The sequence below is a fragment of the Sinocyclocheilus rhinocerous genome, unplaced genomic scaffold, assembly GCF_001515625.1.
Source record: "Sinocyclocheilus rhinocerous isolate Xijiao unplaced genomic scaffold, SAMN03320098_v1.1 scaffold499, whole genome shotgun sequence".
Lineage (NCBI taxonomy): Eukaryota > Metazoa > Chordata > Actinopteri > Cypriniformes > Cyprinidae > Sinocyclocheilus > Sinocyclocheilus rhinocerous.
This window is the reverse complement of record NW_015637156.1, coordinates 1219163-1234561: the sequence shown is the minus strand read 5'-3', so window position 1 is coordinate 1234561 and position 15399 is coordinate 1219163. Positions and strand designations below refer to the sequence as shown.

Below are 15399 nucleotides of genomic sequence, written 5' to 3'. Positions count from 1 at the left end.
GATTCGTTTAAAAAGCTGATTCATTTAACTTTGCAAACGACTGATTGAATCATTTGCTGGTCCGTGTAACGCTGAGGAACAAAACATTGTTTTTCGGAGACGCAGCGGTTCTGCTGTTTGTTCTATTTTCTTTCTGACGGAGCAAAATGGAATTTTGTGTCTGAAAGTTACTCTGTAAGTTGTTGTTTATTGTATATTTGCGATCGTGCAGATATTCGAAGAAAAACAAAACAAACAAAAAAAACAGGACTCTTGTTTGTGTGATAGGCTAAGTCCTAGGCATAGCTATGTTATAAAAACAGAAACTCATTAAATTGCTATTTTTTATTTAAAATTATTTTGATGACATTTCTTCCCCACTATGTGTAATGGCAGTAAGACGAGAGAGAGCGCTCAAAACTCATCAGATGATCGCATAATTTAGTGGAACATTATAGTAATATAGAATCATCCTCTGTAAAGAAATGAGGTGTGAACTTTGAGAATAAATTTGAGAATTTATCATTATCTTTCTATGTTAGCTGTTTAAAGTAGCCATGTGATAACAAACCAATCGGTGCAGACGCGATTCAATATGTGTGTCCTTCCATGTGAAATAATCATAAATACCAGTTTATGCTGTTTGATTGTGGCCTCGAAGGTCGTAGTTGTAAGCTGTAGCCCCGGCTGGCCCGTTCAGATCTTGCGTGCGCAGTGGAAATGTGGCTAATAATTTCTGAAATCTGACTGGCATATAACGAACAAATCAAACAAACAAACATAAACTGGCAAAGGCGGGGCCCCCTACAAGGCGGGGCTTATGGGCTGCAGCCCACTCAAGCCCAATGGTAAGTCCGGCCATGATGGTAACACGTGTATTTTTAGGAATTGAACACTGGTTGATGAATGATGACGTCAATATAATTAACAATTTAAAAAGTGGGTGGAGGGATGGAATTGTTAAACACTGAAGAAGGCCTTGATCTGAAACATTTGTGATTTTTCCCTATTGGTGATAAATCTAGAATAAAGTGTAAAAAGAAGACTGTTTTTGCGAGTGCGGATCATGGTTTCATATACTAAATGTTTCTTTATTACCATACTTACTAGCCTATTACAGTTTACAAATTATGGAGGACCCATTTTTAAAAAATGTAGGCCTGCATTCCATATTACAAGCTTAAATGGCTACACAATGTAAAGTTATGAGAGTGATATCATGATAACCATATTTTAATGCAGGTAGGGATCACCTTTTACAGTTCCCTGTGTGTTAAAGGGTGTTCACGCTGACTGCGAAATGAAGCCATGCATTTTCAACTCGAGTTGGCGATTTTCCTTTTGCTGAACAGCAGAGTTCACTGAATGCAAATAAGTCCCGGCACGAAGAGTGTCTACAATGGGAATGTGTAATGTTGGGTCACGTGATACAGTTGGATACCGTGGCAGAATAGGGTATATGTCGAACATCACCTGACCAAACTCGGAAAACAGGTCTCATTGCTTCCGCTTGTTGGAGAACGTGTTAACAGCCGTATTAAATAATAGCGATATCTATGGACTTTTAAGATAATCAGTTAAACTAGCTAGCTGTTTTTATTGTTGACGTTTTATTCAATTTTTCGAGTAAAACTACTTCATATTTAACGAAGCATATGCAAAACGCTTGAACCAGAAGCGACGAGACCCGGTTAACAGAATACGGAAGTCTGTTGCGCATAACCCCTATATGAAAGGCTAGGCTAATAGAAAAAAAAAACGGTGCAGAAGATGCCCTTTACATGTATGTGATGTGAAATGGTTGCATTTAAAAAAATAATAATAATAATTAAAACGATGAGGTAGGCCTATGTATTATTGTTTGATTAAAGCTGAAGTCCGTAACTTGTTTTGGTTAAAAATGATCCGAAATAAATTTTTGAGCAAGTACATAACCAGTCAGTGTTCAAAACTATCGTCTTACTTTAGCCCGATTCACAACGGTAAACGTATAATAATGTTTTCTAATTTGAGTCGTACTGGTAGGTTTTCGCTGGAATTTCGAGCATCCCGCTGCGTCATTACGTCACGTCTGTAAACATAAAGAAGTTGTCCCAGCTAGTAGGCTATATCGCAAGTAAGGATTCTGCAGGTGGCGGATTGTTTATAGCCTTTTCTCACAGCAGCTAGGATAATTAAACTTAATAAATAATTCATAATAATTTAAGAATTAATAATTAAATAATTTTGATGGTGGATTAATCCGGAAAGGATTATGTGTTTATGAAACACATGTAAGTGACTGAAATTAGATTCTATTCTGTTTAAATGTGCATCTCATTACAGATAGCCTACGTGGGATTACAAGTTTTGTATTTTGAAGAGAACCAGTTCTAAGGATGAATAATTTGCTTTTTGGTTTAAAAGAATTTCTTTATATTAAATTTGAATGGTATGACTAGAGATTAGACTGTACAGAAATTGAAATCTACATGTAATGCTAATACACACTACATACATGTAGTCACACAATGCCGATGTTATTAACATGAACAATTTGAGAAAGTATAACAATAATAATAATTTGCACAGTTTGATGTGATATGAGCTAACCAATTATTAGATTTAATCACTGCTGGTAGCGCGATTTATTGTAATGATTTTTTTCCTCAGTTGGTAAGAACAAAATTGGCAGACTTGTTACTTGTTCAGATGACAATATCTGGTGAAAATTCTAATTTGGGCCATACTTCCAAGAAGTAGGCTAGAATCTATGATTCCAAAGTACAGTATCCACACCGGTGCGGTGACTGACAGCCACACATACCCCTCAAAACATTAGATTGATCCGTGCTGAGGAGCCGTGCCGACGCACAACCCACATAAAGAAAATAATTCCGCAAATAACTGCAATTGCAGGTTTCAAACAGAGATGGAGACAAAGAGGCAAAACTTACGGACTGCAGCTTTAAATTGGCTTCTGTTTACGTTATGCAAGATGTGAAATATAACGGTAACTACAGCTATAATGTAATAATCGTCCTAAGTCTAGAGAAGTTCACACCACAACTATAACAATAACGACAGAGAAACAGTATCATTGAAATAGCTTTCAGAATGATTTTTTGTAGGCCACTGAATGATAAAAAACAGCGTCAGACGAACAAACTTTTAATAAGCAACGTTGTCATGCTTTTGGTGTGGACACTAATAGTTATTTTTATAGCTATCGCTCTTGGTGTGAATGGGCCTTTGCTTGTTTATTTAGTTCGATTTTGTGTGGATTGATGCCCCTTTCCACATCAGAGTAAAAAAGTAGGCCTATGTATAATAAAAAACGTGATATCTCACAGTGTGACTTTATATCTCACTATTTAAAGTTAATGACTTACAGTTATGAAAATTTTTCTGACAACTGCAACTTCTATATTCATAACAAATACTTATATAATGAAAACCTTATCCTTTCGGGAGTGAATTCAGTTTAGAACCAAACATTTTGAATGTAGAATGAGATTATGCATGGTAAAAGTTTAATGCCTCTTTTTAGTTGTAGTGAATATGTGTTTGGCCAGTGTGTATTGTACCTTCTGCTTTGTCTAACCAAAAACAATTAAAGGAACAATAAGGGAAGTGCTCTACATATAGATTAAAAAAAAAATATATATATATATATATATATATAAAATCAAGGGTTTCTGAGTCACAGAATAACAACTGTGAAGAACAAACTAGCATGAATTACACTACAAAGACTCCATTGTGCGTTCGGACTGTGGCAGCACTCAGGGACAGGGCTCCTCCAGTAAAGCTTTGATTCTGTAACACAACACTCTATGTCCTGTATACATTCTATAGACAAACTCTTATGTCGTGCCATATGTCACACTGCCTGCCAGTCATGTGTCGTTGATTTCTACCAAAGGATCCCTGATCCTTCATCAATGGTCACCGGAAAGTGTTGATGTCACACATGTCCGCTGGTAACCACGGCCACCTCCCTCCTGCATCTCAGTGCTCGGGTCATTGGAGTCATGAAGAATAGCCATTGTGAATGTTTAACGGCGTTAATGAGAGATTACAGGCTTTTTGGAAATATATTTGATTAATTACTTACTTGGAATCTCAATCAAGCTTCATTTTTAATGAAACAAAAGCTTTTCTGGAATTTAAATATTTTTGATGATGTTATTATTGTGTACTGATGTGCTAATTCAGTACAATAAACAAATTCAATCAACTTTTTTTGGATAGGCTTTGAATAGTCGTAACATAAATTCAGTAATCCACCGACAACAACAAACCAGCACTTCTCTATGCACTTTGTCCTTGGTATATCTGATCTCAGTGTGCCGGAGGCCTGTCCTAATTGTTCCTTCTGGTGGGTATATACAGTATATATATATATATATATATATGTGTGTGTGTGTGTGTGTCATTGAACATGTGAACTTATTTGTACAAAAGGTCTTTAACTGAAGCACAAGTTGTTCAAATTGTTATGCTGTATAATAACTAATTAGACTTTTCAACTATATATTTCATTCAATATATCATAGACACACATAATTAAAGTGTGTAATAAAAAATAAAAAGCCTATGGAATGGTGCAGACATGTGGTACTAAACATGCTTTCCAAGCAACCGATATGTCCAGCTCTGTCATCCAGAGTTTTCTTGTTTGGCATTTAGATTGGTTGACCTCATGGATTTGTAGACACTGGTTACCTGTGAAGATCAATCATGTCATTTTGTATTCCCAATCAGAGATAACTGACTGACTTTTTCAGGGGAAATATCTATATAAGCTACACACAGAGTTAGTCTACAAACAATTTCAGAGTGATTTCTCCTTCGCAAATGGAAGTGGTGGTGGGGCCAAAGCTGCTCTGTGGGCGTCTTGGTCGTGATCCGCATACTTCTCGTTGTTTTGGGCTCTCTCCCATGTTTGTGTCCCACAAGATCACATCAAGAATTGTATTGTTTGCCCCTGTGTGTCTTTCACCCCTTTCTGGGCAACAAAGCCTCTGGTCTTCAATACAAGGCCACTTGCAGTGCAACCTGCCCACTCATTGCATTCCTGCACTGATCTCTTAAAGAGCAGTGGGACAATGCTGGACATAAGCATAATGCTGCCATTTGTTTTATGTCACAACAATATCATGCCCTCACTTGGCACTGCCATGCATGGGCAAAAACTCACAGAAATGTTCACTTTGCGACAAAGAGTACAGAGAGGTCTGAAATTTAATGGAGTTCCCATTTTTGTTCATGAACTATATTTATGGTTAATAGGATATTGATGCACATTATGCAGTGGGGATTGGGATTCTAATTTAAATCTGAAATAATCAGAAATGTTAGAACTTTTAGAGGTCTTCAATACAAGGCCACTTGCAGTGCAACCTGCCCACTCATTGCATTCCTGCACTGATCTCTTAAAGAGCAGTGGGAGGTTTGTAGATAGCCAGCCCTTCAGCCAACAGATGAGCTTCTGTGGACTGGCCAGAGTGAACAAACACAAGCTTCTCCATTTATAGAGACTCAGGGTTTGCTATAAATTGAGACTGAGAGGCCAGGCTAGTTGAATATGCTCATAGGCAAACACTTGTGAAGGGCATGTTTTGAGAGGATGCTGTGAACGTTTGCAAATACTCAATGTGTTCTCAACAGCTCACAGTAGAATTGCACACTGAATATACAGTAATAAACAACTGAAACATATGTGGAAATCTGTTTGGGTTTAATTCCACTCATGTATGCTTATGATTGAGCAGCACAGATTGTTGTAAGAACCCACCTGAGGGTCCCCATATCAAATTGTCAACTTAAATAATACAAAAAATTGACCATGTTTCCTACATTATTTTATCTCTAACGTGTTGTTTTAATGCTCTGCATTGTTTATACTTTGGGAGATAAAACCAAATTATGTCATTGGTACATAGTGCATTTATTATATGCACTATGTACTAGTGTATATACTAGTAGTTTAAGTGGAAAATATTTGGGATATTATTCAATATCTGTTAGCATTTCCTTAATAATGCTCCTTTCTTCCTTAAACTGTCATTAAACTGCATTTTAGATAGAAAAATCACAAAGAATAAGGATATTTTAACATATTTGGATGCATTTACAACGTTTAGCCTGATTTAAATTCAGCTTTACAACTGCAATCATATGGCATCATTTCAAAATTACTGTAGGTCTAGATTTGATTGTATATTAAATTGACTGGATGTGTTTACAAATTCTGTGCATCATTTTTGCCTGCGCTGTGTTTTTTATATTTCCTGAGCTATTTCATATATGCCTCATTATTTTAGCTTATGCCTATTTGCTCAGTAGTATTGCTGGATCTGTAGCTGGAATGAATTTCCTCTACTAATGACCTTGTGGAAAACATCTTGAGGACAAAGGAAATTGCAGCTTCACATCTGGGTGATCATAACGAAGGAAAAGCCTTCCTTTATATGATCAGAAATTTCTTTTTTTGGCAACAGATAGTACAACAACAAAAAGAGAATACTTTTTTTTTTTAATGAATAAGTAAATAATAAAAACAGCATATTTTTACTACGAAACACAGTGGCCTTTGTTCTTTGGCCAAACTGGCAGCACAAACAACTGTCGATTGTTTTAAAAAAGCAGGAAAAAACAGCATGCTAAAGCCAACAGCATTTTTAGCAGCACTTTACCCTCAACAGAGACGGATTTGTCCGTGTGTTCATAATGTTTCTCTGAAAAGCACGGTGGGCACCATGCTGAATATCACACACAGCGGTTGGTTAATGAATTGCGAAGTCATTGAAAATGAATTCATTTGTGGATATTTCAAGATGGGAAGAAAACAGAGCAAGCGGGCGAGTGCAGATTGCACTGTTTATCCGGGATACAACTTGCAAGACTTACTTCAAGAAATCAATCCAAGAACTAGCTCACAGCATTTTGAAATTAAATTTATCAATGAAATAATAGAAGGCGTGCCTCCTCAACGGTCGCATGACATCATCAGGGTGTGTCTGTGTTGTTTAAACTTCTGGAGACGTTTCATTAAAGCACACGGCAACATATGTCTGAAGCTAACAATTCCAAACCCCTCACGTTGCAAAATACCCTATGTAATTTCTCAATGTAAACTATTCGTATAATGAACATGAGTCATCACAACAATGGTTTGATTGTGCTGAAGCCGTTCTTCACAGCGCTCTGCTTCTTTCTCATAGACAGGCCTTGTTGTGCTCAGCCCAAGTCGAGGCAGATGTGGACTAGAACAATAGCAGCTCCTTTTATCAGAGAGCAGGGTAGTGACACCCTCCGCGGGCACACAAGGGCTCGAAAGAATGCCTGGCACTGGCCCAGAATCACTGACGCTATTACAGACCCACCTCATCTCCCGTGATGCCATGCAACGGAGGGGATGACACCTTCAAAGGCCAGCCCTTCTTCCTTAGAAGTGCCGAAGACTATCGAGAAGGTTTGCAGAGTGTCCCCAGAGCGGACTTTGGATTGAGTGGAGAAGGACATTCGTGGGCCGTCCAGACTGTAGACCACCAAACAGAGCAACACCTAGAATGGCCACTGCAAGCACCTCTGGACAAAGCCCCTTCGGGCTGGGCAGGAAGAAGAGGTCCCCTGGTCTCCTGGATCAGATTGGCAGGTTCTTCGGAGGAGACAAAAAGAGAAAGGGAAAGGTTAGTCACTTTTTTTTTTTCTAAAATGTGTTTCCCAAACATTGGCATGGTCAATGACAACTTCTTGCTCGAAATTTCTTGGGGAAAAAATTAGACTATAGCTGAATTTCAATATAGTTTAGGACTATAGTTATAGTTGTGATTGCTTTTGTGTTGCATTCAATTGGATGTGGTTTACAGACACACACAAATACTCAAATTCAAACTAACTCTGCACTGCAAATGGGCTGCCTGTTCTCATAGTCTGATAGTCAGAGTCTCATTTTACAACTGCATTAAAAGATTAACATTTTTCTCAGTTTTGCATATTGGTTGATACACATGACGGTATTCTGCTATGTGCATGCAGTTTGCCATAGTATAGTATATGTGTATTACTCACAATTTAAGCCCTAGTATTTGAGGTTCTCTTTATTTGCCATCAAATAGTCTTTATTTATAAATAATGTACAATAATGTACCATTTTAAAACTACATTTAAAACAGTTAATATGTATGTCAGTGAAATTAGAAATATATTCCAGTCTTGTTACCAGATAAGAGAAAGATTCTCCAAGTTTCATTTCATGCTGCAGTTGAACAAAGAATTTGGTCTTAAATCCTGCTGATATTGAACAAATAGCTAAATCTGGTTCAAAATATTGTTCCTTCAAAGATCAATGTACAAAGCCTGTTCAATCTGCTTTAGCAACTGATTATATTTATGAGATTTTTATTTTTTTTGGCTTCTTCAGTAGCAATCAATCGTGGCGAAATAGCACAAATGTTAAAATCAATGAATTCTCACAGCATTAAGAAGCTTTGGGCACAGCTGTTTGCAGTGCAAGTGATATCATTACAGGGGTTTGCTGTTCTGCTGGTAAAGTACGATTCAATTACTGCTTAACAATTAAGGTAGAGCTTCATCTATTGACACTCATACCTCCTTCAAAGCATGTCAATTTAGGTGCAAAGGTACATTTAGATAAACATAATATTTTTATGAACTTCTGTTCATTTGTGGCTACATTCTGCCACGAAACTCGAAGAGATTGGCATTGTAGTTAAATTGTGTCATCGTCTAAATTGTGAATCTTTAATGATTGGATTTCCAGTCCAAGAAGTTGTCACGCTAATGTATGTTGCAGCTTGACTAGACGTTTCTCTTTCATTTATTTGAAGGGCTCATTTCGTGGTCATCTATCCTCCTCTCCACAGAGACCCCAGCACTCTTCCACCCGTCGTCGTGGAGATGTCAACCCTGTGGTGCATTTCTTCAGGAGCTTTGTAAGTATCCACGTGTGCTGGCATGGATTTGTACAAGTCTCAGCCTTCAAAGAGTGATGTGAAACCAACAACTGCAACCCCAGAAAAGTTCGACCTAAGACATGAGAATGACATTTTCACACTTCCCTTTGTCCTCATCTTTAGCTCCCACTGATCCAAAGAGTTTGTTACCGCTCTCAGTGCACTGAGCAGCAGGAAAACATTACCTCAACCAATGTATCAGGTCAAATATATTAGAAGAGCTTAAGCTTGCTTTTTTAAAACCAAACTTCACCATGACAATCGAAACATAAGCCAAGCTTTGGTCCTAGACATGCCACATTGTGTCTGGCCATTTGCCGCCTGAGTCCGCAGGCCAAGTTTGTCATCATGTTCAACATGCAGCCCATGTTTTCTTTGCTACAATAGTCCAGACTTGTTTTTCTGTGAGACAGACAACATTACACACACTTACATCACTAGTGTTAGATTCTCTGCTATGTAGTAAAGAATGAGTCACTCTTTGAAAGTCACTTTCAGTTTCAGATGAAAATTTGAGAATATACAGTTGTATATGTGGAAACATTTGCGTGACAGAGAAGTCGATCGTTCTCCTTTAACATCACCTCCTTCACTTTTTTATTTCGTGATGTAAGCTGTGATGTGAAAATGTGGCAAATTCCACTTTCAGGTGGCATGACCTCAAACCAGCATGCAGACTTATTTAATTACTAATTTTCTTGATTTTCCCCCCGAAAACACAAAATCAGTTCTGTGGAAACTAGATACGAGTGTTTACGTTTCCTATTACTCATGTCCTAAATTAAAAATGGTTTTCTGGGAAACACTAATTGCACAATTGTTCCTCAGGTATGTGGGCTTGTTCATTAAAAAGATAGAGTCTCTGCCTTCATCATTCATCTGAACTGCAAGGAAGCCTAATGATCGACCCCTGTAAACATCTTTAAAATGAAAAAAAGTCTTTGTTCAAGGATTGCTTATCTTGTTTGTATTATGCGGGATAACGAAATGTCTCGTTATAATACTCAGGCCTCTAAATTAAAAGCTGTGGCTCTGCTTTTTGAATTCTTAAAATGTTCCTTGACTAAAAGTTTTCATTTGTTTCCTTGAAGGTGTCCTCTCCTCGTCCCAAGTCGAGGGTAAGTCTCACATCCCATTTTTCTACTGGCATGCATCTAATCCCATTGTTTAAAATGCTCGTGGTATATGCATTTTAAGTTATTTCAAGACAATTTGCTGGGATATTCTGCTGAAAAAGTGCTTCACTCAGGATATAAATGGTGACAGAGCAAGAATGTGAAATTTGTAACACTCTATTAGGCCATCATTACCTAATTACTATTACGCATGGGGTTACAACCACCCGCTTAAATGAATAATACAGCTGTTTCCTAGCAGACAGAATAGATTTGACCCATAACCATTTTCTATGCTCGTATCCAGCAATGAAATTGTACTTGCATCTAAGAGGAAAGTTAATCATTCTACATTCTTTTTTGTTTCATGTGCAGTGGAGAGAACTATTGGGCCTGGTATGTCATTCATCTTTGATGTGATTCACGTTTGCATTCACAGACACTCTCATAAACGATCTGATTGGCTGATTGCAGGACGTCTTCCTGTCCTATGTCTCGTTTCTAATAGATCTGTCACGTTTCTTAATCATTTGTTCTCTTCTTTGTGAATTAACCAATGCATCGCTCTAATTACAGCTGCTGAACTTTTTGCTGCGCTTCATGAGAATGGGTTCATTTTACGCAAATCTCCAGATTGATCACATTTTTAGTTGTGTGGAGGGCCATCAAATTTAGGCCCATGCCATTTTTAGTGGAGTTATTAAGCATTATTGCATTGTGGTTTCAATTTAGCCACATTTAATGCTTTCAATATAATTATTGCACATGTTAACTCACAATCTCATAAGATTAAATATGCAGAACACATTTTGTAATGTCAAAATGCATGAAATAGGCATTACTTAAGAAATCTGCTGTAATTTTACCCTAATTTTTCATGTGATTATGAATTTCCACAGCTTTTAGCTGTGCTATAGTACATGAAAGAGTGATCTTAAGCACTGAAATTATTAGAACATTATTAGAGTTTTCATATTTTTGCTTGTTTTTCAGTTCTTTCTTTCTTTCTACTGTATATTTTTTGCCTTGATTGTTGCGCTCTTTCTTTTCTGATGGGATTTCTCCTGAACCAGAGTGACTCTCTGCTTCTTGATGACTTTGAGACAGCAAGGCTTTTTCTGAGTCGCAGCCGGTAATGCAGCTTTCTCTCTAGGGGTCTTCGAACTGTTCACTCCCCCCATAAACCCATATTCCAACCCATCTACTTCCTTCCCAGGTCTTGATTCACTGACTCATCAGCGCCCCCTGTGTTTTTGTCACATGTTGTTTAACTCCACAGGCTCCAATACATATAGGCATGCAGCATCAGATGTATTTGGACATTAATAACTGACACACACAAAAAAAGTGTTTTTCTTTGGCTGGAAAAACTGTTTTGTTCAGATCATTTCCTTTGGTCGATCAAATATGTAAATAACCCATGTTATGATTATCCTCCTATGCTGCACTCTTGCCATCTCTAAATCACCCCCTCCTATAATACTCGATATGTGGCAAACATGTAACATTCTCTGTGCTGCAACCTCCTTTTGCACTCTTTATTTGTAGATGTCGGTGCAGAAATGCACTGATGCATCACCAATCAAAACATATAGCACAGAATCTATACTGCAACATTTTAAACACCAATTTTTTACTTTTTTAATTCACAGTTTGATATAATATCACAAAGAAAATAGTATATCATTAAACAGCAGTGGGCTGGGATCCTCTCTGTGTTCATAAACTATATGTTTTAGGCATCCCCGTCAGCACGTGGCTCGGAGAGCATTAGATCGCCTCACAGACGCAGAAGGGAACAGAATACACTCTCCAGAATCTTCAACCTGGTGAGCCTAAAACAGCAGAAAAAGACTCTCTGAAAAGATTATCATACATATTTAAGATCTTTTTTTTTTTTTTAGCTTTTTAAAAAAGGTTATTCTCATTTAAACACAATTACAGTTGATTGATGCGCCTTTATGCAAATGCTTACAAAGAAAGCAATTTCTACATCGAGATGCAATTAAGGCTATTAAAAATGTTCGATAATGGGATGTTGCATAGATTATTGCTTTGAAACCATCCAGAACTCACTTTATGCGCTTGAAGAGGCATGTGAAAAAGTGAATGAGAATGTCCTTGATAAGACTATTGACTGCTTCTGTTTCTGACCCAGAGTCACCTTCTGTATGCAAGTCCAATAATATCCATCTCTCACTAAAGTAATGACACCTATCCTGTCAGTGAGGGCTGTGCAGTCTTTCAGCAGTCATTGAAGGTCTTTTATTCAGTTAAGCTTTTCAAAATCAATATTTATTTAGGTTATAAAGAAGGCCTGTCTCATCTGTTTCAATTTTACAGTCAAAGTTGAGTCTTTCTATGCGCCCTAACCTTGCTTATGTTCACTCAGTCATTGAGAGTCTCATTGTAACATAAGCATTTTGAACTTTTGCCAGGTGCAGGGCATAAAGTACTCACATCTCTTCATGTTCATTCTCATTGATTGCCAATATGATTTGATTTTCAGAGGATTAAGGAAATATCACCTGTTCCTAAAAAGAATCATTCTCACTGAAGTGAAAATTCTGCTAACATTTACTCATCATTATGTCTTTCCAAACCCGTATGGCTTTCTTTCATCCATGGAAAGTAAAGATGTTAATCATCATGTCTTGAGGTGCATTTTCCATACAATGAAAGCGGATGGGGACCAAGACAAAAAAGATCATTTAAGGACCAAAAAAAAATAATGTATTTGCTTGATAGCCATGGTCACCATTCATTTTCATTATATGGAAACAATGAAAGTAGGAAAATAGGCCACTGATAAAAATAGTTTTACAGGTTTGGAATGAAATGCATTTATGTATTTGTATACATAAACTAGCATTCAAAAGTTGCTCACCTAGTATTATTTGATCAAAAATACTGTAAAAGCAGTAATATTGTAAAAAAAAAAAAAAATTACGATTTAAAATAATCATTTTCTATTTTAATATTTTAAACATGTATTTTTTGCCTGTGATGACAGCTGAATTATTATTAATGTTGAAAACATGATAATATAAGTCAAAAGAGCAGCATTTATTTTTTGTGTTTATAAATGTCACTTTTGAACAATTTAAGGCATCCTTGCTAAATACAAATATAAAAAACTTACTGACCCCAAACAACTGAATGGTAGTATATTTATAAATGTACATATTTGCAAGTATCTGGTCCATATAATTTTTTTAACAGGTACTGTTTTTAACATTTTAAATGTGACATTGAAGCAGAATGACACTGATGTTCGCGTTTAGCTCAAATCATCTACCTCATCTGCCCTTTTGCCTAATTTTGTTTTCTCCCTTCTCTTCTGCACTTTTTACATGACAATCTCTCCTGAACAGAGGACACAGAGAACACAATCAAATCAGCCTGGCTTTCCACATCCATTGTGCTGTAGAGCTAGAACGCTGAGTGCTCAGATCACTCTTTTCGAAATGTAGCATAGCTTGTAATGGCTGATAACGCTCCTACAATATGGATTACTCAACATTGCCATTTTTGTTATTCAATTCTTGAGTTTTGACATTGAACATTGAGGTCCTTCACCCATTCTGCTGATGCTCTGTGCTATTTCTGTGCAAGCTTCAGCAGTTATTCTTTTGTAATGTGTTTCAGAACTAACATTGATTTTGACCTTGCATAATCAAGCACCAGTGTTGAGAAGGTTTCGTGTTACGCAATTGACACGACGATGACCATACTGGTTTTCTCTCCGATCTCAGGGAGAAAGCCGATCTCGCTCTCCACCCAAACGCTGGAGCACCATCTTCTGAGCCCTTCTCCGACCAGAAAAACGCCAAGATGGAAGAGAGTGAAACGGATGAAAAGCAAAAATTTGAGAGGGAGGATCTCTGCCCTATAGATTCACAAGTCGCAGCGAGTTTAACAGACTAACATTGGCCATCTTCGCTTCCTAGATAGAGATACAATCCAAGTATCTGTTGTTACATGCCTGCAGGGTTTCATAAGCATGTGTTGACTGTATGTGTGCAAAACTGCTGCAATAGTTGTCATTGGTCAGGAGATGCGATAGTCGAACGTCTACTATATTGGAAGTCTCCCTCTAAAATTCAGTTCAAAAATGTTCAAGAGGATCATCATCCCCCAGAAATGCAGATTAACCAAAAGGTTTGATTATTAGTCTTAATTGACTGAACTAGACAGAATATTTCTCTGTTTGAGCCATTAAACATAAAAGTAAGATATAACTGGCATCGAGACCCATTATTGTATAATTCTGAATTTACCTCAGATGTAGGCTATCTTACACAATGGGTTGCTTGTGTGCTATCCAGCATTTGAAGCCTGACATTAGTCATTGTGCTACAGTGAAGAAGCCTCTCCATGGTTAAGATCAATGTTCAGCCTCAGTGATGTGCAGTGTATTTGTGGATGTTTACATTAATTGTGGTCCTTGTGTTGTGTTATATATTGGTTATTTCCTTTGTACCAAGAACTATGTATATAGGATTCTTTATTGTGTTTTGAGCAATTAAAAACAAACGACGACCAGTTAACATTTAATACCTAATATTAAATTTGATTTATTTGAGTAATTATTTAGCTCTTTAATTAGAAACATGCCTTAAAAATTGTTAATCAAAGACTAAAAACATGATTTGGTGGACTAGGGTATAGATTCTAAGCATATCTGACGCTTGGATTGTATGCCCTCAAATGTTGCACTGCAGTATGTGTGTTAAAACAGCCTGTAAATGTTGTCTGCGTCATTATGTCTGCAATTTTGATGTTATTTTAGAAAGGTCTCATGTAATTACCAGGGGTAGGATTAATATTTAAATAACAGACATGCAGAAATCTAGGACAAACAGTCAGTGGGAGCATAAAGGGTATGAAACTGGCGGGGAAAAGGAAAGAAACCTGAAAGTGTATGAGGGATAATGTGAGAAATGATAAACGAGGAATTCTGAAAGAGTACGGTGGAGTTTATTCAGCTGATTTTTTTTTCTTCTCTGTGACGTTTCTCACGTGTCTTAATAATGTTCATCGTTTCGTGTCTCATAGACTCTTCCTGTATGTACTGTTTCTGAAATATTGCTGAATAAACATTAGGTCAAATATTCTCCCTGTCAGCGCTGGATTTGTCTCCAAAATGGTGCTACATTTATATAATGCACAGGATATTCTGAAGTGGCCATGTGTTCTGATGTAATATCTTTAACCCTCACTTTATTTATAAAGTAACGTTAAATAAAGAATCGGAAATGTATGTAGTCTGTGTTTGATTGTGCATCTGTTCATCCCTTGAGGTTCTCAAAAATCAGTTTCTCTGTCTTTGTCTTACTAAA

General features: G+C 37.1%; 1 protein-coding gene across 2 annotated transcripts; it reads left to right on the top strand.

Moving 5' to 3' along the window:
* The first annotated feature begins 7395 nt into the window (after positions 1 to 7395).
* mbpa (myelin basic protein a) lies at positions 7396 to 15320 on the top strand. 2 transcript variants are annotated; one of them, XM_016563626.1, is made up of 6 exons: positions 7396 to 7655; positions 8853 to 8921; positions 10034 to 10060; positions 10433 to 10453; positions 11797 to 11886; positions 13813 to 15320. In XM_016563626.1, the coding sequence occupies exons 1-6, from the start codon at positions 7536 to 7538 to the stop codon at positions 13861 to 13863; spliced, it is 378 nt and encodes a 125-aa protein (XP_016419112.1). In that variant the 5' UTR covers positions 7396 to 7535; the 3' UTR covers positions 13864 to 15320. The 2 variants fall into 2 exon arrangements, with proteins under 2 accessions (XP_016419112.1, XP_016419111.1); XM_016563625.1 differs by having other exon boundaries at positions 7401 to 7655; positions 8817 to 8921.
* Positions 15321 to 15399: the final 79 nt, after the last annotated feature.